Source organism: Photinus pyralis, unplaced genomic scaffold (genome assembly GCF_008802855.1).
Source record: "Photinus pyralis isolate 1611_PpyrPB1 unplaced genomic scaffold, Ppyr1.3 Ppyr1.4_LG7, whole genome shotgun sequence".
NCBI classification, from domain to species: Eukaryota; Metazoa; Arthropoda; class Insecta; order Coleoptera; family Lampyridae; genus Photinus; species Photinus pyralis.
Window position 1 is genome coordinate 14,100,498 of NW_022170738.1, and position 25,587 is coordinate 14,126,084.

General features: G+C 35.5%; 1 protein-coding gene across 1 annotated transcript; it reads left to right on the top strand.

The window, feature by feature from the left end:
- The first annotated feature begins 3,786 nt into the window (after positions 1 to 3,786).
- LOC116176735 (elongation of very long chain fatty acids protein AAEL008004-like) lies at positions 3,787 to 23,956 on the top strand. The gene is made up of 8 exons (XM_031495493.1): positions 3,787 to 3,912; positions 22,418 to 22,485; positions 22,537 to 22,727; positions 22,782 to 22,862; positions 22,907 to 22,963; positions 23,011 to 23,253; positions 23,301 to 23,471; positions 23,521 to 23,956. The coding sequence occupies exons 2-8, from the start codon at positions 22,425 to 22,427 to the stop codon at positions 23,692 to 23,694; spliced, it is 978 nt and encodes a 325-aa protein (XP_031351353.1). The 5' UTR covers positions 3,787 to 3,912; positions 22,418 to 22,424; the 3' UTR covers positions 23,695 to 23,956.
- The last annotated feature ends 1,631 nt before the right edge of the window (positions 23,957 to 25,587 follow it).

The window sequence follows — 25,587 nt, forward strand, 5'->3', positions numbered from 1 at the left end:
GCACCCATATTTCTATGAAACCAAAGGAATTTATACATAGGAAACTGTAAGCACCGGAAAAACAGAAGAGAAAGAGAAATAATGCCTCAATCATCATATTCTTCTGATGTTAAAATGAGACGAAACTTCGACAAATGTACCTAATAGCAGCACTGTATACTTTCCCGATATCTAAGACAAAAAAACCCAGCTATTTATCATCATCATCATGACAAAATCTTATCTGAATTTTAATGTGATATTAGAAATTAAGAATAACGACACTTTTAATTTGTACCTAATGTGTGATTTGTAAATTTGAATTGTAGTACCTACATGCAGTATTAATTCATTTCATCGCTTCATACCACATACTCCATTATTGACAGTTCCAATTTATATGGCCATAGAACACAATTAAATAAATAAATCACACACTTCTGATGCTAAAGCGTCCTCAAATGAGCACCAATGTGGTTTTTGTAAAAAAAAAACAGTGGTACTAATAAGAGTTAAGTGCTCTAACTGCGTAAGTTACTTTCATAAAAGAAATCTAAAAAATGTTGTGAAATAACCCCAATGTAAACACAAATGAAGAATAGAAGAACGTGACTCTACGATTGAAGAAACATTAATTTTTGAAAATAACTTGTTGAAAGAAATGAATTACGACCTAAAACAAAAAGAGAGATTACTCAGAGCAAAAATTGATCTCCTGGTGCTAGAAATTACTCGCCTCAAAAATAACAAGGAGCATGAAAATGCAGATAGTAATCTCTTATTCAAAAAAATGTCGGAAGCTTTTAAAAACGAATTTTATATATTAAACCATGAATATGTCGTATGCCTGGGAGATTTCAATGTAAACCTGTTAATGAATAATAATCCCGAGGTGGCTCTCGGAAAATACCAAATCTTTAATGAAGCTATGAGATAATGCTCTCCGTAAAATTAGGAAGTTGGGAAATCCAAAACACTAGAAATATTATAAATTTATCCGGAATTATACAAATACGAATTTTTCACTCAACGGCCTATTTCAATTATTGCGCAACGAAATTCAATCAATGGCGTCAATTTTATGGTAGCGGATTGATCCATAAGAAATATATATTGAAATCCCATACATACTTTCAATGGGAGAGTTGATACAACGATAGAATCTTAAAATAAAACCAGACTTGTTGCTGGTAGGGCTGATTTCGTATTTACAACTGTCACTTGCGAACAATAATACATAAAAATATTTCAAACGTAATAACACATGCCTCTGGAGAGGATAATCTTAACATAAAATTACTAAGGCTATGCTGTTCTTTTATCTGGTAAACACTGCCATCTTAGAGTGTGACTCTCCCTCCCTATCTGTGGAAAATAGCAATAGTAAAACCTATTCCAAAGACTGCAAAGCCAGAAAATTACTCTGATCTAACCAGCATACTACCGGTATTATCTAAGGTCCTGGAAATATGCATGGAAGGCCAAATTCGAGATTTTGCTACTCAACATAATGTTTTACCTGAAATGCAGTCCGGACGGCCGAATTATAGTGTCGTACGGCCTTATCGCAGGTAATGGATGATATTCTTTGTGCATTTTTGTACTAGATTATAGTAAGGTATTCGATACAATTCATCATAATTTGTTATTGGCGTACTTATAGTGACCGAGCTTCTGTATTGAGTATTGATTTTGAAACAAAATGCACCAAGAACCACAGAGGAGAGGAATGTTCCACTGGCAGAAACAACTTTTTACTACAAGGGTTGAATGATAAGTACATTAATTTTTGCACATTTATTTTGCCATAGCCCAGATCTAAATTGCAAATAATGAAAAAAATATATAATTTAGCACATCTTGCCATCCTCTCGAAAATGGCGCCCGAGCTATAGCCCAATTAGCCCATTTATTAATTTATATCCCGGGGCCTGCCTTTATGCAGACATATTTCTGGTTAAGTGGTAGAGCGGAAAAGAGCAATTATTGCTCTTTACCGAACTTGGGAACAGCACAGTAGTAAGTTTCAAGCACGCAAAGAAACATTAATACCTATTTATCTAATGTACTACACCGCAAAAAAAAATGTGCTGAACCCAATACAGCAATATTATTATTTCATTTCCTGAAGTTGCAGCCAAACGTGTGCCACTGATCTGACAAAACCACGACCGCCCAAAATTTTTTATGTAAGCGCTTTATACTCAAATGTTTTCCTCCAGTATCGCATCTATGATTTTATCTAACGCTTCTCTTTGTTCTGTGTTCATCATCCCTTTTGACATCAATTATATCGGAATTTTCGTATGCGTCTTTAATGGTCGAAAAGGCAAACTCTGAGACCGTTTGATCAAACGACGCAAATCGCGTTCAATATCCCTAACAGATTGTTTATCCTGTTTATATTTTACATAAAGTTCGTTTTTTTGGGTGCTTGCACATTTATTAATTGCTGAGAAAAGAAGATGTTTGCTAGGCATTTTAAAAACAAACGCTTCGTCTATACCTTCATCCCATTCCGCATCGTCATCTATTAGATGTAACGACTTAGCTGCGTCAGAGAAAATCTCGTACGTGACAATGAGGGACCATAGTGTAAATTCTTACACTATGGAGGGACACGGACCGACCGAAAAAGAAACGGTATTTATTTCAGGACCGAAAACCGAACCGAAACCGTTATTCCTTCAGAAATGGAAACTTATTGAGAACCGGAACCCTTATTATTTTTTTTCGGTTCTTTTCGGTTTTTTTACGGTACTTATTAACAGATTATTGGAAGTTGAAGGACGCGCCGGAAAACACGTCCCGAAAGTTGATAAAATATTACTCTATGATTGCCATCGGTGAATTATAAATTTTAAATAAGGAGTCCAAATTGAAGGCAGTACGTGTAGCGGTGGCGGTAATTTAACGATACATTTCGTTAGTGCGTCCAAAAGTGGTGGAAGTTGGCACGGAAAACGGAAACCCGGTACCTCAAAAAGGGGTGGGCGTGCTGGGTTACTTTTTGGTGCACTAATGAAGCACTAACGATTGGCACGTAATATTTCGTACCCACGCACCCACTTTATAGTACTCAAAACTCTCGCAAGCCTTTTTTCCAAAGTGAGTCAAAAACATTTCGCGCTTAGTGTGGGAGTTTATGAAAGATATTGATACTATACGTGACCTTTGGATCTGATTTAACGAAACGTCTTATCAATTTATGATTTAGTGTTTGCGTCTGAGGATATCCAAAATATCTTGGGTTTTTTAATTCAGTTAAATATATCGATTTAAATTATCTGCGTCTATATTGACGTTTGATACGAGACCATTTTTGGTAACCTTGAAAAATCAAGATCAAAATATTGAACTTTTTTTAGTGCAGCAGTATAGAGTACCTACCTATATGAGGAGCAGGTTTTTCCTAAACATTTAAGTACATTTTTTTTGCGATATCGCACCTCATTATACTTAATGGATCCCCTCGGACCTATAACTATTCTATTTAACCTTCATAGTCCATGCCAACACTTCTATGGCTGACGGAGTGTAAAGTGGACAAAAATGCAAGTGCAAAGCTTGAACATCGTGACAATAAGAAAGCGTGAGGCACGACAGAAATTTTACTTCTGGTAACCCCATGGCCCAAAATACCATTAGATGATCTAATTTGCTTATCCTGTTGTCGGGCTAAAACTCAGCATCCCGTAGACAATGACCAGCAAATAGGAGCTGAATACGGAAAATCCGACGGAATCTCTCAAACTTCATTTCCAGCAAGGTATACGTATAGCAAGTTTCAATGATCTGGTGCTCAGGTGGGAGAAATATAAACGAAAGCTTACAAGTACCTGTAAATAATACGTACTTGCATTGTGTAGTAATTGGTAGGTACATGCCGTGATTGCTGTGTTGTCGATTTTGGATTTTGCCTTATAGTCGTAGGTGAGTCGTTTGCCCGATTATCATTAATAGTGGACGCATTAAGTTAATTAGATGAGCTCGTCGCGCTCGTTTTCTTGAATTTTTAAATTGTCGTCTATGCCGTTTGTTCTTAAAATCATAGCATTTGCGTTTGTTGGAAAAAGTTGCCCTAATTACGCAAATGGTTATAGTAATACTTGATCTGGTGCTTCATTAGAACAACGAATATCAGGTTTTGCATCAAGGTAATCCATTATAGTTGCGTGCGTAAGAAAAACAATCTTGTGAATTTGTTACAAAGGTAGTTTATGTGCAATTTATGTAGAACTAGAGCAGTACGGTAAATTTTCCAAATCATTTAAGACCCATCGTGATGAGAGGAATTTATTGGTCTCTAATTGTTTTTTTTTCCTAAATTGGGTTCAACGTAGACAGTACACTAGTTTGGGGTTTAACCTAGTAATGAACCGTATGTCAAATTAGTGGTGAACTGCATTGGGTTCTTTCGAAGAACAAGATACTCTCATTAGAATTTATATTGCTTACACTATTGCTGCAAGTAAACGTAGTCCCAGATATTAATTGCGTTATTGCAATGTATGTCAATTACATTTCCCGATACGGGTAGCCAAATCATTTTTTTTTGTCTTATTTGCACGTAATTATTCTATGGCAACCTTCAGTTTATCAATTAACATTCTCATAGTACGTTCTTTTACTGTAGTGGATACTCATTCAAAAAGTGAGAATGAAACATTATGTAGACCAAGATAGAAACGACTGCACCTTCTAGTCCTCTGTAGGTTGAGGGTTGATGGGACCATCAATTTCCTGGCATGAAAACCAGGAAAAGAGACTACTAAAATCAAGGGCGACCAAGAATTTTTCGGGAAATGTGCGATTATGATTTTTTAAATTTTAAACATCAAAAGATACACTTCCCGTACATCTTTTTCAGGGTTACCATTTCCATAGTTGTCAAGAAAATGCCACGGACGATTTTTGTTTATTTATACAATTTGTGTGATGACATTAACAAGGCATGTCTATTATATGTTATATAAGTAGCGTAATGAAAACGTGTCTTCAGGTTAATAGTTTAATTGCCTATAATGCATAACATTGTTATACATTTATTTGTTTCGCTGATCGCCGAAGGTGATTATCTAATTGCACCAAATTAACACAAAAACTCTCATTTCGTCTTTTGATTTTGAATTCTTCATTATAAGTTGAAGTCAGGAGTGAAATTTTGAACAAAGATGAATGATAATTACGGAGACGATTTGCATTTACTATCACATATAGTTGCATTACGTTCAACGGGTTGGTTGGAGATGGTTATTTAGGCGCATTGTGTTGAAAAAACGCCTGGCATAGGTACTAAGAAGTTCCTCTTCAAAATATAATAACACAACACAACCTTTCGTGAGATGTTTGCTTCATTGATTAGTTACATACAACAAAACCACCTGATTATATTTTATTCTACTTAATTGACCGCTACGCCTAGACCAATTCGTGACTATCGCGTAAAGGCGAGTTAGATTCGTATGTTACTGCTACAATAGAAGGTGAATCATAACAATCAAATGCACTCATCTTTTCATCGTAGGGGGTGGTAACAAAAGAATTGGAATGCTTTGAATTTTTTAACTAAAATTCTTAAATCAATACTGAATTTCTCCCACCGGCGAGCAAAATATGAAACGTACAAGCAAAAAATTTCTTCTTTACTTACAGCTTGATTTTTTTAGTCCTTATTCACTTAGGTCTTTTTACGGTTCGATTTGAAAATTGGAAAAACGAGTTTTCGTCCAAGCACTTCCTTTACACGCGGTTTTAAATGGCAAACTTTCTATTTTGTCGAACTGTAAAAAGCCCCTAATTAACATCCTCTGCCCAAATGGCTTAGCTAATCCTACGCATCCTCTCTTGAACATTTTTTTGAAGAACACCATTGGTTATAATTCTTTCACAAAGAGATGTTCACGTTGTGATTTATTCGCAATCCTTTAAAGTAGATCTCTCACCTCGACTTGATTACTTGTCCTTTTTGACCGAAATTTGACCACAAGGCGGAACGTACATAACAGTCAGACGTATCCTAATTTGTACGTCAAACAGTTTGTTTTTAGCTCTCGTGAAGAGTTCCCGCGCGCTCAAAAGTGATTTAGAAATCCACCCCGTCAAGCTTTTAAAGGTAAAAAGCATCTAATGATGTTTTTCTGCTTGGACTATTAAGGATTAAGGATTATTAAGGAATGGTAATGAAAATATAAGGATTTTTCTCCGCGCATTTTACATTGCATATAGGGCAAGAACGCACACATAATGGTTAGCCATTCGCTTAAACAGTGTTTTGCAGAATGTAACTTTTTAAAATATCGTTTATAAGGCCATTGCTCTTAGACGAATAAAAAAAACAGTTTAAATAAAAATTATAGCTGGTAACTTAACGAATCCAACGAGGGGTATAGTTTGAAAATATATTTATAATTAAAGTCCCCTCCTTCAAACAATGTTTTTATTCACTTCAACTCGCGTAAGTAGACATCTTCTTGTTCATGCTCGAACTGAATCTTCTGAAAATGATTTATTTTGATTTTTCTCAATAATTAATAAATTTAATAACTTAGAGGTCTTCATCGCTGTGCCTTTCCACTGTCCACTACAATCATACAATTGAGCAAGCATGCCACTTAATTTTTTTGCCAGGAACACCGTCACGTTTTACATCCAAAAAGTAATTTTTGTGAAAGCGTTTCGAAATTGACAAATTTTGATATTGATTGGAATTTCGAAATGACACTCTTTTAGGCACTAGTGCCGAAAAATAAAAATGAAACATTACAATCAATGAAAATATGTATTTATTATAAATATTAAATGTACAATTATGTAAACTTTTGAACTGAATGCTAGAGGCTTCTTGAAGAGAGCTTCTTGAAGAGCAATGTAAATTCTAATAGTCGGAATGGATAAACTGCTAGTACTGGCAATGTATGATTCTTTTTGATAGGTATTTCGTTTTTCTGTTCAGTGGAATTTTCTATGTAACTCTCGGCAACTGAGCTATATCGCTAACCTCCATGACGCTTTAAAAGTGTCATGTTCGCTCCAGAATCTGCCAACATTGTTGCAGAGCTGCGCCGGAAGCAATGTACCAGTGTCCTCATTGGTGTTGGGGAGTCCAAGGAATTCTGCTATCTTTCTTGGCACACCTATCTCCAATTGTATTGATTCCAACTGGTAGGGTACAACATTTACCACTTCGATATGTCAAGAAACATCGCTGATGTATCGTATTCATATTTTTGATTTCTTTGGCTGATATCCGGAAGCTTTCCTTTTTAAAAATGCAATAAGGTTTGTAAATTTGCTAATATCTAAGTTTTTGTTCAGATAAATCATCGTACAGAGCATCCAATATTTGCTCCACAAAGTTGACGGTCTTAAGGTGGTGGATAGCTTGAGGAAATAGGCTAGTAATACTTTTTCTGTAAAGTTCTCAGTATGTTTTTCTTTGGCTCAGGTTTCAAAGTTGTCGTAGGTCTTTTCATATGTTTCGATTTTTCGGGTACTAACGTGGATAGCGCAGCTTCAGCAGCTTGTTCAATATCCAAAGACTAGTCAATATCACTCATTTGAAGTAATTTATTTCGCAAAACTTTGCGGGAAAATCGGTGAAACACGCTACGTTCAACCTTAACGTCACACTTGTAATTAAATAATGCATAAACAATGCCTTAGAACAGATTGCCTGCCTACTTTTCAAAATGTTTAAAAATACTAATAGTCCAGGAAATAGAGACTGAAAATGGACCATTTCCTGCAAAACGAGAAGTAGTTCCAATTTTTTTTGCATGTCATGAAAGACTATCTGGTGATTAAGAATCCAAGTTTTCGACTCCCCACCCCTTGTGCTTCCCCCGTACCACCCGTAAAACCAAAGAAATTTGGTTGGTTTTTTAGTTTTTCAATCATATCTTTTTATAAGTTCATTTTACAAAAAAATATTGTTATCAGAAATTGTAGACCATAAAATTCTACACTACTTTTTTGTGAAATGTTTATTAACAGCGATATAGAGCTTCAAAGTTGCTTATATTTTTAAGAACTCTAAAATTTGTATGTAGATGTTTAAACCAAATTTTATACTTTATCTCTATAATTAAGAGTTTTATGAGAAAATATCTTCAACTTATCGTGGCATAAATACCCTTACGCTGCACCCTTACCAAAGGGGATGCATAATAATTCAACTTTCAACCCTTGCTAGTGGGGATATTTGAATCACTGTGAGATTTAGGGCTTTCTAATATACGTTTGAAACAAAAAATTATCTCACTTCAGTTCAGCTTCATCCTTCATATCCTTCATCCCCCCCCCCTCCCCCCAACCGCGGTAGGAATAGATATTTAAGAGGAATAGAAAATATTATGTAATAAGCGTTGTATTCTCTGACTAACTTCACAATCGCCACAAGAGCGTTTAAATATCTATTCCTTCCCGCGCGGGGGGGAGAGGGGGAGGGGGTGAAACTGAACTGAAGTGAGACAATTTTTTCATTTCAAAAGTATATTAGAAAGGGCTATAATCTCACAGTAATTCAAATATCCTCACTAGCAAGGGTTGCAAGTTTCATTATTATGCATCCCCTTTGGTAAGGGTGCAGGGTAGAGGGATTTATACCACGATAAATTCAAGTTTTTTCTCATAAAACTCTTAATTATAGTGTAAAAGTATGAAATTTGATTAAAACACCTACATAGAAATTTCAGAATTCTTAAAAATATAACCAACTCTCAAGCTCTATATCTTTTTTAATAAACATTTCACAAAAAAGTAGTGTACATCACAGTTGTGTAGAATTTTATGGTCTACAATTTCTGATAACAATATTTTTTTCTAAAGTGAACTATTAAAAAGATACGATTGAAAAACTAAGAAACCAACCAAATTTCAGGGGTTTTGGGGGTGGTACGGGGGAAGCACAAGGGGTGGGAGGTCGAAAACTTAGATTCTTAACCACCAGATGACTGTCTACGACATGCAAAAGAAATTGGAACTACTCCTCATTTTGCATGCTAAAACCCTCTATTCCCTGGACTATAATAAAATTATCAAATTCTCCGCTTTCACAAAAAATCTTGTAAGTATATAATTCATTACGAAACGATGTCTTTTAGTCACTAGACGTGTTGTCCAACTCGGCTTTGCGTCGTTGGATAATTTACACGTCGCGTGCCTAAAAGACACTCATTTCGCAACTTATTGTATAAATATAGCTATATTGTTATTGCTTTGTAGACATTTTTGGATTTGCAAATAAAAAATATAATACAAACAACCTGTTTTAGACAAACTAAAACAAATGGCAGTTATATTTTATGGAAGTCCGGATATCTGGTTGTCAGAATGGGGTTAATTCTACCCCTCCCATTTAAGTTACACCCATATTCTTCACAATTAGAGGTATTTAAGATGGGAGCCAAACTGCTTTTCCATCATACAAACTATTGGTAAAACTAAAATACTCTTAAGCAGTGCTCTTTTATAACACGTAATGCGTAAGAGGCCGGCGAAGAAATCCATGACTCTACATTTTCAAAATTACCTACACATTTCCAAAACTTGCTACTCATTTCCAAATATTGTGCACATTTCCAATTTTCGTACGCATTCCTAAATAAAAACACGTGTTTCAAAGTGAAATTTGTTAGGAAAATTCGGTAAGGAGTAGTACTAGCACCTTATAATCCAAACGGTTGCCAGTTAAAAATTTATTACTCTATTTTCCGCAGATAGTCAAAACATGTATAAACATCGACGCGCATAACACATATTATCACAATAGTTATTTACATAAAGGAAAATGACACAATACTGGCGAGGAAATATAGGCCCCTTTGGAGCCGAGTACTTTAATTTCCGTGTCAGGTAATGTTATTTTACTGACGAGTTTTGTATTAAATTTTACCCGAAATCGTATTTTAATATATAATTTCAATTTTCATATACTTAGAACTTTTGATTAACGGCAATCTGTCAGTGATGACAGGAGTCATTATAGACATTTAAAAATGTCATAAAAGCGGCCGGTAAAGTGACGGTACGGGCGGTAAAGTGACAGTTGCGGCCAGTAAAGTAACAAGCGGCAGATAACGTAGTCTGCTCTACCTCTGTCAGGAAAACTAAAATTTCCCGACAGAAAGTAGGCATGAAAATGAAGGTTTCAGGACGATTTTGGGTAAAAGATTTTAACGAAATCAAAAAAATGCATAAGTGATTGTTGAGAAATCAAAGTGATACATAATATCCGCCAAAAATTACTATACTTGTACCAACATAACATTTTTGTTGGTATGTATCAATGTTATTAGCCCTTAATAAAATTGCATAACCAATTATGAATTAGCTTAAAATTTGGGATTATTGAGATAAAAGTTGTCAAATTTGTCCTGTCGCAATCTAAACATAAACTACCCCAATTTCGATTGAAAGGTAACCTGAAACCAAAAAAAAAACCTAGAAGGTTTTGGTTTTATATTTTAAATCGCAGATTATTGAAAAAGATGCGGGTTATATTTTTCCAATTTTCCGTCTTTAGGTGTGTGAAAAAAATTGAAAACTAATACGGTTGATTGGCGTAAAATTTTTTTTTCTACAAAAAACTTTAATACATTTTTGCTCTAATATAATTTGGTGAGCATATAATCGCATGTTATGAATTTTACCCTGTATACGGTATTTGTACTCCGGTAATCCGTTATAGAAATTTTATTGTCCAAATTTAAAAAATCATCCAAAAGACCGAAGAATTTGAGACAATTTTGACGATTTACATTTACATGATTAGAAACGATTTAGGGAAAGAATGTTATACAAAGCTCGTCCGTCTAATGACACTACTGGACTCGAATATTAAAATACTCGATCCAAAAGAAGGCCCGTACTTCAACATTTCCTCGCCAGTAATGTGTCATTTTCCTTAATGTTAAGTACGTAATTATCAAACTGTAAGAGTGGCAATGAGGGATGAAAAAGAAAAATGACGCATCCAACTTTGTTGGCTAATGCGTTAAGAATACCTTAGTAGGTAGGTACCCAACCAAAAAAGTCGCCATTAAGAAGTGTCAAGTGTGGAAATAACTCAAGGTGCTAGTTATTGAGGAAATTAGGCATCAAAAAGCATAGTATACACCCATACTCGATTCTCAAGGGTTACTGAGATAATGTGCAAAAACACACACCCTAAAAAGTAAATAGTAAAAAACAAATTAGAATCTCCTGAACTGCTAGGGCCGTTGACGTATTTCTGCAGCAGCTTGATGAAGTCGGTCTATTGACTTTCGAACTTCATGTATATGTGTCACACTTTACATCATTTCATTACATTTGCGTTATTTTAGGCGGCTTTTAATTTTAAATTTGCTTCAAGTACATTTCTTTTCGTCGTTCAGTCGTGATTATCCTAAATTAGGTAAGGGATGCTCTATTGCGGTCATTTCATGATTGCCAATATGCCATCTGTATATGGCTGGGGAGATACTTGCTTAACATATTGGTATAAACCAAAAGGAGATTTAAAAAAGCTCGATTTCCCAAGTACTTTTGCAATAGCGTGCTTGCACACACTCAAGCGCATTTATTAATGGCCAAACCTAAAGAATGCATTTACCTGTCCAACATTCACTTTTTCATAGGTGCAATTAACAACGAATTAAATGTTAATAACTGAATGTAAATAACATAAAATCCGCGTAAATCGGAACGTACGCAGAGGAAAGGAGATCAGATCGGTGCGAAAAGCCATCGTGTGTTTTGTAATAAATTATGGGCACAAACAAACGATAACGATAAATAAGGAAAATGAGTGAAGGTCGCCGCATAAGAAGAAATGCAATTATGACATGCTAGCGTATACAAATTACACATAATGCAAGTGAATTCAATCGCTTCGGCCATTATTGGCACCAACCTTGAATGGCATTTCGTATTGCGAAGATCCTTTACGAGTTATCGACGGTAAATGCATTTTTATGCATTATTAGCTTTTTTTAAAAATTCAACAAAGTAGTAAAAATTAGTTTGACATAGTAGTGACAATGTAGCTCTTCTAGTGGCAGAATACGAAATCGGCAGGGAGAAAGAGGCCCGATCAGTTCATTAACCTTTATTCTTAATTTCAAGTCACCAGGGTAGTGGGTAGGTTCAATTTATAAATTGAGAAACACATGCAGAGGTGTCATACACAAATAAGTATTAAGGTCAAACATATATAATAATTGCAACGACCTTTAAAAAGTAAAACTGTTTTATTACTATAGAGAAAGTTATTGCTTTTGCATGCCTTAGCGGAAGAAATAACTCCCACAATGTAACCCTCATCTATCAATAATGTAAAAGGTTTGCCTGCTTTGAAAAATTAAAGAATAAATTCGGTAGATTTTACATTTTCCAAATTAACGTTACCAAGTCTGTGCCAGGTCTATGTTTTTAGCAGTAAATCTTCACTCACTTAACAGAAAACTACGGATATACAGAAAGACAAAACCAAATAAAATAAAATCATTCGAATATTAAATTGTACGAAGAAGTACGCCTCTACCCATAAAGTTAAAGTACGTAGATATTGGTCGCAAACTTTTTATAATTTTAGATACCATAGAAAGCTTCTTTAAAAAAATGTTGTTTTGAAAATATTCCAGACAAAATTTCCACCCTGTGTATAACAATTGAGAAGGGAAAATTTGTCAAATCGAGTGATATTAATTCAGTTGCAAAGAATTTACCCAATACAGTTGAATTACGGTACCTAACAGCAAGCAATCTACTCTTATCGTAATATCATACAACAGCTTATAATAACCCAAGTCCAGCCGAGAAAGGACTGCGCAAATCAAAACCAAACATCAAAACTCCCGCAAAAACTAACTGAGACTCATAGTACGTGATCGTCAAGTAATAAATTGTATAGTGATAGGACCTAGGTACATACGTTGTGTTGTGAAACGAGTTACTCGGGGATGTGTGTATGTGTGTGTCGCTCTAAGGATCGGCCAACATAAATAAAGCGCAAAAAATGGAGAGGGTGAAATTTAAATCAATTAACTTAAAATTTAAATTCCCTGACTTGCCTTATTATATAATACGTATATATCGGGTGATCAAAAAGAACTGCAGACAATTTAAATTGGGTGCTTTAAGTTTTTAATATTTTTTACTTAAGGAATTGGCAAACATGTTTAGAAGGTAGTTTAGTTATGTATTAGTGATTAAATTGATCCACCACTGCTTTTACATAAATGACATTTGGTATGTTACCAACTTTATAAATGTTTAGTTTTACGGGAAATTCAAACTGTCCGCACTACTTTTCGATCACCCGGTATACTACTTGCATACACAGTAGGGTTTCGAGACCCATCACATAACAGTACTCTAATATTCAACTATTCAGGAATCATTTGAAGCTTCTTGCGAGGTTTTCTTTTGGTTAGCCAAAGGGGTCAGTCTGAGGAAAACCATTCAAGAAACCTACTGATTCGCTTCTATAGCTCAGAGAGAATGATTCTCATTCAAATGCACTGTCCGTTTCTCTGAATCGGATTAGTAGTATGCACACCAGGGAGGCCAGAGGGTTTGTCCCTTTTATTTTTCCAATCATCCTACATTTAATTCAAAAGTATCATTAATTACTAGTGTATAACAAACTACGCAGGCCCTCCACATTTCACCTTATAAATATTAACAAAACAATTTATGTCTTTATCTGTGATTATCAATCAATAAATCAATCGATCTTTATTAACGCATTTGGCAAAAAATCAAAATACTTTGTGTTTCTTCTCTTTTTTGTAAAATCATCATCGTCTATTTTTTTCCTCTTCCAAGTAAGTAATTTACTCCCGTTTTTCCTTGTTCTATCTACTTCTTTACAGTCCCATAGCATATGTCGATCTTTTCCTTTTTCTCTCCACAAGTTCTGCATTTCCTTTCTTCTTCGCTTCATTTCTGCTTCCCTCTCTCCTGGTTTCTGCATCTAAACCACCCTATTATTTTGATATTTTTTCGTCCATTCATGAGCTTTCTTCGTGAACTCTCGATTTTCTCTCTCCTGAGCTGTATTTGTATATCCATCTCCCTGTTCTTGACTTAATCTTTCACATCCTTTCCCCTCTTTCTAGGTCATCCGTATCCATTTCATTACCTTTTTCTTTATTCCTATCAATTTCTTTTTGTGTTCATCCTTATTGACAAATGTTCTTTCACTAATTCACACATTTGTGTTTCCTCTTGGAATACGTAATTTGGTGTCTCCGTTTAGCTCCAATACCTTCTTTGAATTCCTATTCCTTCCACCTCCATATCTCCCTCTGTTCCGTACACATGCACACTTCTCACCATTGCATCAAAACGGTATTTTTAGCGCATTTTTGGAAAAAAAATACTGAGATCTCAGCAATTACAATAGCTAGAGACTTCAAATTTTCACTAAAAGCTTTCTGTTGTAGTGCAGATGTGCAGGCTCTACTCTATTTTGAGTTAGATTACTCGTGAGATCGATAATTTCAAACTTTGCTAATGAAATACTGATCTGCATTACCAAAAATGCGCTTTCATCATGCATATGTTGATTTACAACTTGTTTCCCATCATTTCCGTCTTCTGGTCTATTTCTGTTGCTATTAATACTGTGTGTTTATTTTAAACCGTTACAGTAAATTGAAATTGAAATGGCATTTTGCAATTTTTTAAAAAACTCATTTACAGAATACATAGATATGCATACGCACGTTAACAATTTTGTAGTGCCTTTTTATATAAAAGAAAAGTTACCAACAATAAATTAACCCTTGAAATAGGCTGATTATTGAAATTGCAGAATAAAATTTAAATTCTGGGACCGCACAATCCACGTCCACATATCAAAGTTAATTTCCACTTACAAGTGAAATTAACCACGGAAATCGAGTCATTGTAATCAACCTAAAGTACTGGACTGCTCGAAAGAAAACTTGAGCGATACTCTATAATTATGCTATAGTTGATAATGCACAGAAATTTTTATATACAGGAGGTGCAAAAAAGTTATTGGTTAGGTCACCCTATATCTACTTGTAACGGGAGGATTGGATATACTGAATCTTTTTGTTCGACTCTCAAATCCGTAATCAATGACAACCTTCTAAATTGGCAATATAGGTGCAACATTACCTGTTATTGTTGAGTTTTTAATGTTACGGCTTACGAGGCGTTTGCAGTTTCTTTCATATTTTAGCTTTTCCAGGAGATAAAGCACGGTTACAATTACGTAACCCTATAACCGCAGAAAGTGATAGTCTAAGCTTACGGTAAGAACTAGGTGATGGTCACTTAATAGAAAACCATCACAATCTAAAACAATATTGCGTATTCCATTGGCAATTGCTTGAGATCATCGTGCTTATTTTTTCAAGAAAATGTACGTTATACAGGCTATGGGCATACAGGTTTACGCACAGAAAAAAATGTGCATCTAGATTTACCAATCAGCCTTGAAGATTTCTAGATTGCTATGCACACAGTTAGTTGCATGAATTCCTGACATCTTTAATTTCGCACGCGGTAAGGGTAAACATTTTTAGGCACCGAAAGCGCTAATTAAATAGAAAGTCCTTAAATACTTGACTTAGGTATTCTACGCGCCCACCAAAGATTTGTGATATTAATTTGTAATTTTATATATTAAGTAATCAAATTTGCAATTATTGTATGTTTTGTTTAAAAGAAAAAAGAAAGTTAGGTCAATTATACACATGGTCTTCATAATTGGGAAAATACATTGACGACATTAAATAATTATAAGATATATCTAGTTAAATAGGTGTTCATTTAATCCGGATTTGCTGTGATGGTATCGGGTATGAGATGAATTTTTCCAACCGCAAAACCAATGCCAAGGTATTTTCGTATAATCTCCGGGTCATCATCACTAATAAAAATTCCATAAAAAAAAATAGTGCGGCTTTTCTTTTGTTGTGAAACTGAGCAAGTTTGCTTTAAAAAAAACTTAAACGTCGACAAGAAACTAACTGTAATGGATAAGATCCGAGCAACATTTTGACTCGCGACCTAAAGCTTGGAAAAAGAATATACCTAGTAGGTAGTTGTAAAGTGCCTCGTTATGTTGTTTTCATAGAACTCCTATAAGAATAGTCTGAAGAGAGTTTTTAAATCAACACGGATGCATAATGTAACAATTTAATTCAAAATTTGGGTCATAAAACGACCTTTATATTTCTGAAACAGCAAATCTGTTAGCAACATGAAGAGAAAAGTTATCTTTTTTTTTGCAATTTTTCGATTTTACTTATTAGATACACATTTGGATTTATATGCAAAAATCGATGCACCTTGGTTGGAAGACCAGTGGATTTTCCTTTCTTATAACCCAGAAAATGGACACACGGGTTTCTTCCGAAGGACACAATAACCGTAGTGCTATGCGTTAACCCATTTTTTATAAAGGATTATATCGCCTTGGACTTATCTCACAATGTACAATTAAAGCTGGATCACCTTCACCCCTTTGAACTGCCTTCTAGTAGAGTCAACAAAAACGTTAAACGATTCATTTCCATAATTGCATAACGATGCATTCGCATTGACCCAAAATGGGATGACAGAAAACTCTCCTGTTTGGAGACGTGCCCTAAGAAACGCTGAAAAAGATCTGCTTAGGCTTACTAAAAAATGACCCCCCCCCCCCCTTGACGGAAATGCACGTTTTAATGCACCAGGAATTCGAATCAAACAAAATCTCGATGATGTCGGTCTGCCTGTCTTGACTATTATTTCGAGATAAACGGCTGAACCGATTGGAACCAAATTTGCTACGCATATATTTTAAGACCTAAAAGGGCAGAATCGCGCATGTAGATCTGTGCCAGCAATTTTTTTAAAATTCAAATTCGTTTTACAACCGGTTGACCTGCAATCTGTTTGAAGGGATAGAGGTTAATATGTCGGTGCAATTAGTAAGTTACCTGATTAGTTAGTTATGTGATTAAACAATTAAACTTTTACCTTGGTCACATTCTGTCATGATATAGACAATTTGTTTATTACACAGGAAGTATATACGTCATCAACTAACACGAAGTATTTAATTTTTAATCATTCTATTTACAGTGAATTACAAAATCATGTTTGGTAGGTACCTAACAATTCTTCTCTCGGCAATGTCAGAAAATGTCTATCAGACAATTTCCATTCATAGCGTAGCCCGGAATAAACACATGTATAAATTGTTTTGCAAACCTTGCTCTTGACTTACATTATAAATAAATGCTTTTGTAGTAATAATGGTCAATTTTATTACCGGAAAAGTTACTGGAATACCCTCGGACTTTTGCTTATATATTGCCTTTAACACCAGCAATTTATATGCACTAATCGTATGGCAGCTAACATAACAAACCAATGCCATCATGGTGTTTTAATTTGCAGTTTGTCTTTATGCGTCCGTTAATAATGTGGAAAAATTCTAAATTACAGGGAGATTATCACATATTAACGGGTCGTTTACACCTTTTTTCTGCTTTGCAATTCAACATTAACCCCTTGTCATCGATATTATGCCACATTACCAACGAAATTGCGGGGGCGATTTTAGGCAAAATGGTGTTGATTTTGGTACATCCTCAACCAATCGTGCAATGTAATTAGCGGTCCTTAGGAAAATTTTACCCAAATGATGATCGACAGAATCTATTTTTCCAAAATTACGAACTTTGAGTTCCAAATCGAGAGGTGGACCGTACCAACTCATTCGAGGACAACACTTATCCAATTCCCAAAAAAATCACCACAAATTTAATTTAACACTAATGTGGAAGTACAAACTGCATACGAGACCAAGACTATAGAAGTAATATTGTACTTAACAAAGAAAAAACCAAGACCTTGCTATCGTCAATTTCCTGGATGTCTAAACGAGCTGTCATTATATTTAATTTATTAATCCAATTACGACTAACGACTATGTCTAAATTTCCATTAACGATATGTAGGTACCTTTGTAGTGTATGCGTTGCATACAACTGGTACTATCATTTGATGTACCTACAACAGGAAAAACTTGATTCGTTTAAACATGGTTGTCGAAGAACACCTCGAGGAATACGCAACATCAATTTAGACAGTTTAGAATTCATTCAGTTTAAAACACAGTTCCGGTCTAAAATTAACAAAAAAAAACCTTAATACCGAATTAATCGAAGTGCTGCCTCCTGGAGAAGTTATGGACTTTAAGGTCTGTCGCAAACAACGTCAATGCTAATGCTACTTGCCCACATGAGTAATTTTTTGGTCCAACTGCAAACGGGGGCTGGTTTTTTTATACATAGTGTCCCAAGGAAAAATCCAAAAAAAGTACAATTTATGTATACCTGTATTACCTGAAAATTGCTAGCTAGGGGGTATGTATACGTTTCATTGTACATGGCGGTTCAAATTCGTGGCTCACCATTGGGATCTCAGTAACGGTGAGAGATATACTGTAGGTAGGTTGAATGGGGGCAAAGTTGCCGCTTTTTGTGTCTAAACAACGCATTTGAAATTTTTGAAAAATCTGAGATATCACGGCAAAACTGAAAATGTCAAATTTCGTTTTTCGGTGATATCTCAGCCATTTTCAAGGATTTTTCAAAAATGTCAATAATTTTTAGTTACAAAAAAGGGCAACCCCCCCATTAATCTACACTGTATCTCGCCGTTTCGGAGATCCCAACGGTGAGCCACAAATTTGAACCACCCTGTACGGACTAATATTACACATCCTCTGGAATTTGGCTCTATCAAGAAAAACATAACTCACATAGCTATGGCCTATTGGGAATTACTGGCCAATGCATGAAAAGTCAATCGGCTTAGCGTTGAATCCTTTTTACTTGTTACAATAAACGTATATTACGGAAAAATGCGGTAGTTTTTAAGCTAAAAATAACATAAACTTGAGGAAACTTCCATTTATGCCCGACCAATCCCCCGTATACATCGCATAAGCGGATCTTATTATGGTTGGCAAAGCCACTAATTGATAAACATATGGACTATGGATCCTCTTTCTTTGGAAGCCTTATCTCAAGCAGAAATATATCCAACTGTAGAAAATCGCCCATTCGCTACCACACAAAAAATAGCATCTACAAAATCATTGAATTGCTCTGCAACCAATGATTCTGTTTTCTGCACTAGGTAATTTGATGCAAAATTTGCTGTCTCAGCAATTGACGCAATTTAACCAATCAAATTAATAGACTTTGAAAATAATGACGTTGATGTCAGTGCCTGGACATGATACGTAGTTGGTAATATACAATAATAATAATAGAAAATAATGACTTATGAATATTTATTACCCTTAAGGGAAAATGTAATAAATTATGAGTTTAATTATTTTACATGAGTATTATGTTTCAAAAATAGACCAATCAATGAACTAAATTACATGTTAAAAACATATCAGCATAAATTACTGGTGTAATGTTAAATTAATAACTTTAATTACAAAGTGCAATTGCTAAGACCCATGCTACAAATACTAAAGTTGTTTGGACTTAAACCTTCTAATAAATCTATTGGTTACGGAGAGTCGTGGGTTACCAAACATTTCTTTAATTTGGTTTTGTTTCGTTATAAATGGGCGGTGGGCAATTTTGTATGTTAATTATGGGAAAACTGGAACTCCGAGGGTATGTTATTATTGATAAATGTGACGGTATATTATGAGAGAAAAACGAAGGGATAATTGACATATTTCCGAGCCCAATATACATTGCGGAAGGAAATTCAATGAGATAGATTTGTATAACTGGGGAGGGTTTCTTTCGCACCTTCTCCTTTTTACAAATATACTTGGATAGTTTGGAGAACACATTCATATTGGCAATTTTAATGTTCATTTCAATAACTTAAAATTAAAACAACCTCTGTTTTTTCATAAATTTTACGGTAACTTACTGTTATACGTTTAAAAACTAAATCTTTCTTTCGGAAAAACGGTTAGGTATTTCCATTTCGTTAAAATTTTGGCAGTGTAAATTAGGGATAAAGGTAAACGGTTTTTAAAAAGTAAATTTCATTTTTTTCCGAGTACTTTTTCCTAGAAAAGGTATCAGTTTCAGAGGATGGTTTATTGGGGTTTAACTGCACCTGCATAAACGAGACGAATTGGGGTGTAGGGTCATTTCTTGTGTGAGTTGCGGTAAATTTTTCTACTACCAGTTTCGTAATCTTATATTTGAATGTCACTTAATTAATTTACCTATCCCATTTAACTGGAGACTGTCGATTATTATGGAAACTAGCCGATTTAATGATGTACATTTTCACAAACGTGTCCGTTAAGGGTCAAGTGTAGGCCATTTTTTTAAAATAGAAACCAATACTGTTTATTGCATATTCTTTCTACATCTGAAAATAATAAATTTTCGAGGAAAACGTTTTTTCCCTACACTTGCCATTTTTTGAAGACACTCTTCCAAAAGAGCGATTTTTGGTTTGAGCTAGGATGCTGTTCTGTCAAGAATTTGGCACATTTTTCTTTAAAATAAAGAAAAAATGAATGAACATAAATACTACCCTTTAAATTAATCCTCAATTACTGTTTAAATTTAGCTAACTGGTGAAGAAATTGGTATGTGTACTTTATCATTAAAGATTTTCTTAATTAATTAAAGAACCCGGGAATTACATCAAAATCTATTTTCCCTCAAATTATTGGTTTGGTTTCACAAATCATTTGTATTTGCTTGGCGGTATACATTCTTCTGGAAAGATAGTCTTTGGGATAACATAAACCGCGGCAATTATTACAGTTATTTTCCAATTTTAAACAAACAAAAGTAGTATCCAACTTCTGCTATGCTGCATTGATATGAATATTGTATGAAGTCACTGAATAAATGTCTCTCAAAACTTTATATTTATTGCGGTTTCGAGAGTTTTTTATTCCGTTTTTTGTTTTCTTAACTTTTCCACTAATTTTCAGGTATTTTTTTGCTGCTTATAGGATTTCTTTGCACCGGAAGATCTTCATATCAAACAATCTTTATTAGACGACAGCTTGGCAAAACCTTTTACAACAAATTTAACTTAACAGTTATAACACAATAAAACTAAAATCCATTTTTCCTTTTTTTTTACAACCCACGTCCACTTCTCACCTCCTCCCCCCTCATTCAGCACCTCACTCCCACTTCTCTCTGTCTCCACCTTCTTACAGTTCCATAACACATGTTTTATCTTCTATTCTTCCTCTGCGTATTCTTTTTCACTGTTATTTTATTTGTGGTCTTTATTTTTAAGTGAGCGGGGTATCAGCCAAGGGTTGCTCCGCCACTGCGCCACACAGGCCGGCTTTTTCTTCCAGGCTCGCCAGGCTCCAAGGGAAGATTTTTGATAAAAGTTGTGTAATCAATTACCGAACTCCTGTACTACCTTACTTTTCTCGACGTTACCATATTACAGTTACCAAAACCTTTTAGGTCCTTTCAGGTCTCTCTATGCGCCAACCTGACTTCCTTGGCGCCACTCTTTTGACCTTTTCCGTTTAAGACAGTTGAAGGATGACCCGAGGACTCCCAACTCGCCCACCTTGGTTGTCGTTAGAAGTTCATATTTTACATAAGCAATTAAATTCAATGAGCGTAATGAGACGTCAAACAAATTGCTCTTAATTAATTAAGTTGCTGATCGCCGTAAATGGGCCAGCTAGCTGTTATAATCGTTTTTGAATTACGTAAGGGCAGTAGAGATAACAGATTAATATTAATCGCACTTACTGGATGTATCTATCTCACGTCCCAGTGACAATATGCCTCGGCAAATAACCACTGAGAGATGAGAGAATGATTTGTGTCAGAAAATTTTCGTTCTCCGCTTGTTTAGGCAAACAAAATACATTCGGAGGTTGCACCAATTCAATCTGAAATGCCCAATACTGGGCCTAAGGTTCAGACGACACCTTTAGGGAGTAAAATATATAAGGCACCACACTGTCAAAACACTTTTCGCACTATTCTGCCTAAACTAACCACGCAAATGGCAAGGCGTTGACGCAAAACGGCCGTTTATAAAAACCAAAATGACTGACGTGCTATTCGTTTACAACCTGTTAGATCCACTATAGACGTCTGTAAACAATTATTTCCTCAGCAAGGTTACTTATCTACCTATCATAAATTAATTACTCTTGTTACACCAGTTAATGTTGGTAATTGTATGTTATTAATCAACTTTCGTCATTAGGATGCATATGGTTCAGTAGCCCAAGGAGTATAAGGGAATTGAAGAGTGAAGCATGCTGCAGTGTGTTACGTTATACATTGCATATATTATTGTAATCATTGTTTATAATTGCTAACAATAAAGTGCTCTTCAGCATAAAATCATTTAAAATAATAGTGTCACAATTCTGTTAGTATTTACATTGTTTGAAAATGTTATTGTACAAATAACGTGGGTTTCGTTTCAGATTCAGAATGGCACTTTCGGTTTGGACTATCGTTGACGGGTATCGAGACATTATGGACAATCAAAGCGGTAAGTTAGATTTTTAACAACGTACCACTTTGAAAACCTCTTAATTTCCAGATCCAAGGGTGAAAGACTGGCCGTTAATGGAATCTCCGCTTCCCACCTTGTGCATTTGCCTATCATACGCCTACTTTGTTAAAGTATTGGGGCCTAAGCTTATGGAAAATCGCAAACCACTCAATCTTACCCGAATTTTAATTGTGTACAATTTGGCGCAGGTGCTATTTAGTGCATGGTTATTTAACGAGGTAAGTTACGATTATAATACTACTAAATTCAATTTGCTAGTTTTAAACTTACAGAGCATAATAGGCGGTTGGTTAACCCACTACAGCTTTAAGTGCCAACCGGTCGACTATTCCAATGATGCGAGGGCACTTAGGGTAAGTCAATTCCGTCACCATTTGATCCTTTACAAAATTTTTAGATGGCACATGGGTGTTGGTGGTACTATATATCCAAATTCACCGAATTTTTTGACACAGTAAGTGATAGGAAGTCATTTAAACCTCGTACTGCATGTTCTCGTAGATTTTCTTCGTTTTGCGCAAGAAGAATAACCACATCTCAACGCTGCATGTAATACATCACGGAATAATGCCCTTGTCGGTATGGTTTGGCGTTAAGTTTACGCCAGGTGGTCATTCCTCGTTCTTTGGTTTTCTAAACACGTTCGTCCATATTGTTATGTACACATACTACCTGCTTGCAGCAATGGGTCCGCGAATGCAAAAGTACTTATGGTGGAAGAAATATTTAACCGCACTTCAAATGGTAACTACTCCAGATTTTGAAATGACGTTAATGTTTGTTGGAAACAGGTTCAGTTTGTCTTGGTAATGCTCCACGCGTTTCAACTGTTGTTCATCGATTGCGACTACCCCAAAGCATTCGTGTGGTGGATTGGTCTTCATGCAGTCATGTTCTACTTTTTATTTTCAGATTTTTACAAGCAAACGTACATGAAGAAAACGGCGAAGAAGATCGTGCAGGTACAAGTCAGTTAATTTAAATTGCTCATTTGAGACCTAAACATTTTAGGTCAATGGTGCCGTTGGCAACAAATCGAATGGAATATGTTTTACATCCCAAACACCTCTGTACGAAACATCCCAAAACGTTAAAGGGATCGCTAGAAGCTATACGTCCGAGAGTAACGCGGAGCTGAGACATCGGGCATTCATTGATAGCGCATGCATAAATGCCAATCATTGAGTCGTTGGCTTCTCTACTTTTTCCAAAGATAACGTAATAAGTGCAAAAGTGACCGACCGCGTGAACGTATGCAATGCTGGTGCGTACCTACTTTAAAACCGATCTACGATTTTCGTTTAGTTACTTACCCAATTCTCGTACTCGTACGAGATAAGGCTTGAGGAAAATTGTTACTACCTATCTCTGTATATAATTAGTCTTAGTTAATAGCGCAATTAATTAATTATTTTTTATAAATAACATTGTTTACGAAAGTGAAAAATATTTATTTGTTGCTCTATTTTTGTTTCCGTTTTTGAAATCGTGGTTCATTACATCGAGCTGGTTTCACTTTTTGAAAAGTCATTTCAACACCACCACCATTCGTCAGATTTCTTTTACTTGATTGGGGTGGAGATTGTGATGTGAGGAAATTTAATGCTGCTGGTAAGCACCTTACATTACTGAAACGTTTGCAATCTAGGTTACTGCTATGAATATCCAAACCCAAAAACCACAACAGGACAAGGCTGGCATCGAAAAAATAACCTGCACACATGCAATTAAAGCACTGTTTCGGATATCCCATTTCGTCTGCTATAGGTATTGGATTTGTATCGATATCGATCAATATATTAAAAAAGTTATCAATTTTTTCCTGGATACGTGCGTTTTCACCTGGAAACAAATAAAAAAATTGTACTGATCTTATCCCACCCGCAGGTTCGAAGCCAACATGACAAATTTAAAGTGGAACGTTGAAATCCCAGAATCAAAACACAGTTCCCGCTTAAATTTAAAAACAGGAATGGCACATGATCGGATCGTTTAAAGTAGGATCCCCTATGCTTGCGGAGCCCCCAATTAAGCCCAATTTCCACATAATGACATTGGTATAAAGCTGGTATAAAGCTCAGATATCCGTAACGACTACTGGTGCCTCGTAATACTCCCCTGAATTGGCCACATGTGTAGGTATAGACTAAACTAAAGTATATTAAAAATGGGGTGCCGCCCATGGATACGCCGGACCTGGGTTGCGGCTGCTTAGACGCCAAACTTCAAGGGCCCCAAATCCTTTTGTGCGTTAGCTCTAGAATACATTTCGATTCTAGCATCCGATTGGAAGGTATTAGTGCCATATAACAAGACACACACATTCATGAGTGTTACGAGTCACCCTACCCTAAGTAGGTACACAAATCATGGCAATCCCTCCCTACTTTACGGAAGTCAAAGTTTTACACATAAACCTGAGACATGGAGGCATCCCCACAAGCGCATGGGGCATTAGTTAACAATTAAGATTTTGTACATTCAATTACAACAAATCAACAGATGGTAAAGGTAATTTTTTCGGTCCATCGTTTGTTGCTAACTGTTGTTGCTAATCGTTTTGGTTATACGCATACAGGGCATGACGTGGAATTCCTGGAAATGTTCGTTGCTAACTTTATGGACCTCAAATGTTCATAGTGAAGAACTTGAGAACAACGTGAGGGCGTTTGAGAACGGAACTGGTGGAGAATTTGATCAAAACTAAAGAAAATTTGAAGGAAACATGAGGGGAAAACTTACAAAGGAATTTGAGGTGAGCTTGGGAGCTTGGGAATCAGTAAAAGATAACGCGCAGAGGAATGTGGGAGAAGCTGGCAGGAACATTGAAAAAACTAGAAGGAAACATAAAATGAATGAAAAGAGCTCATTGGAGCTAGGGAGTTTAAGGATAACTTCGGTAATCGGCCTGAGAGGAAAATTAGTTGAAAACTGGAATATAATTTGAGGAAAGTAAATTAACAAGAACTTGAAAAGCATAACAGGAGAATGTTAGAGGGACTTAGGAATCAGTTTAGGAGACCTTGGAGAAAAAATTTAGACGATTTTGAACAAAACTTTAAGAAGACTAGATGAAAA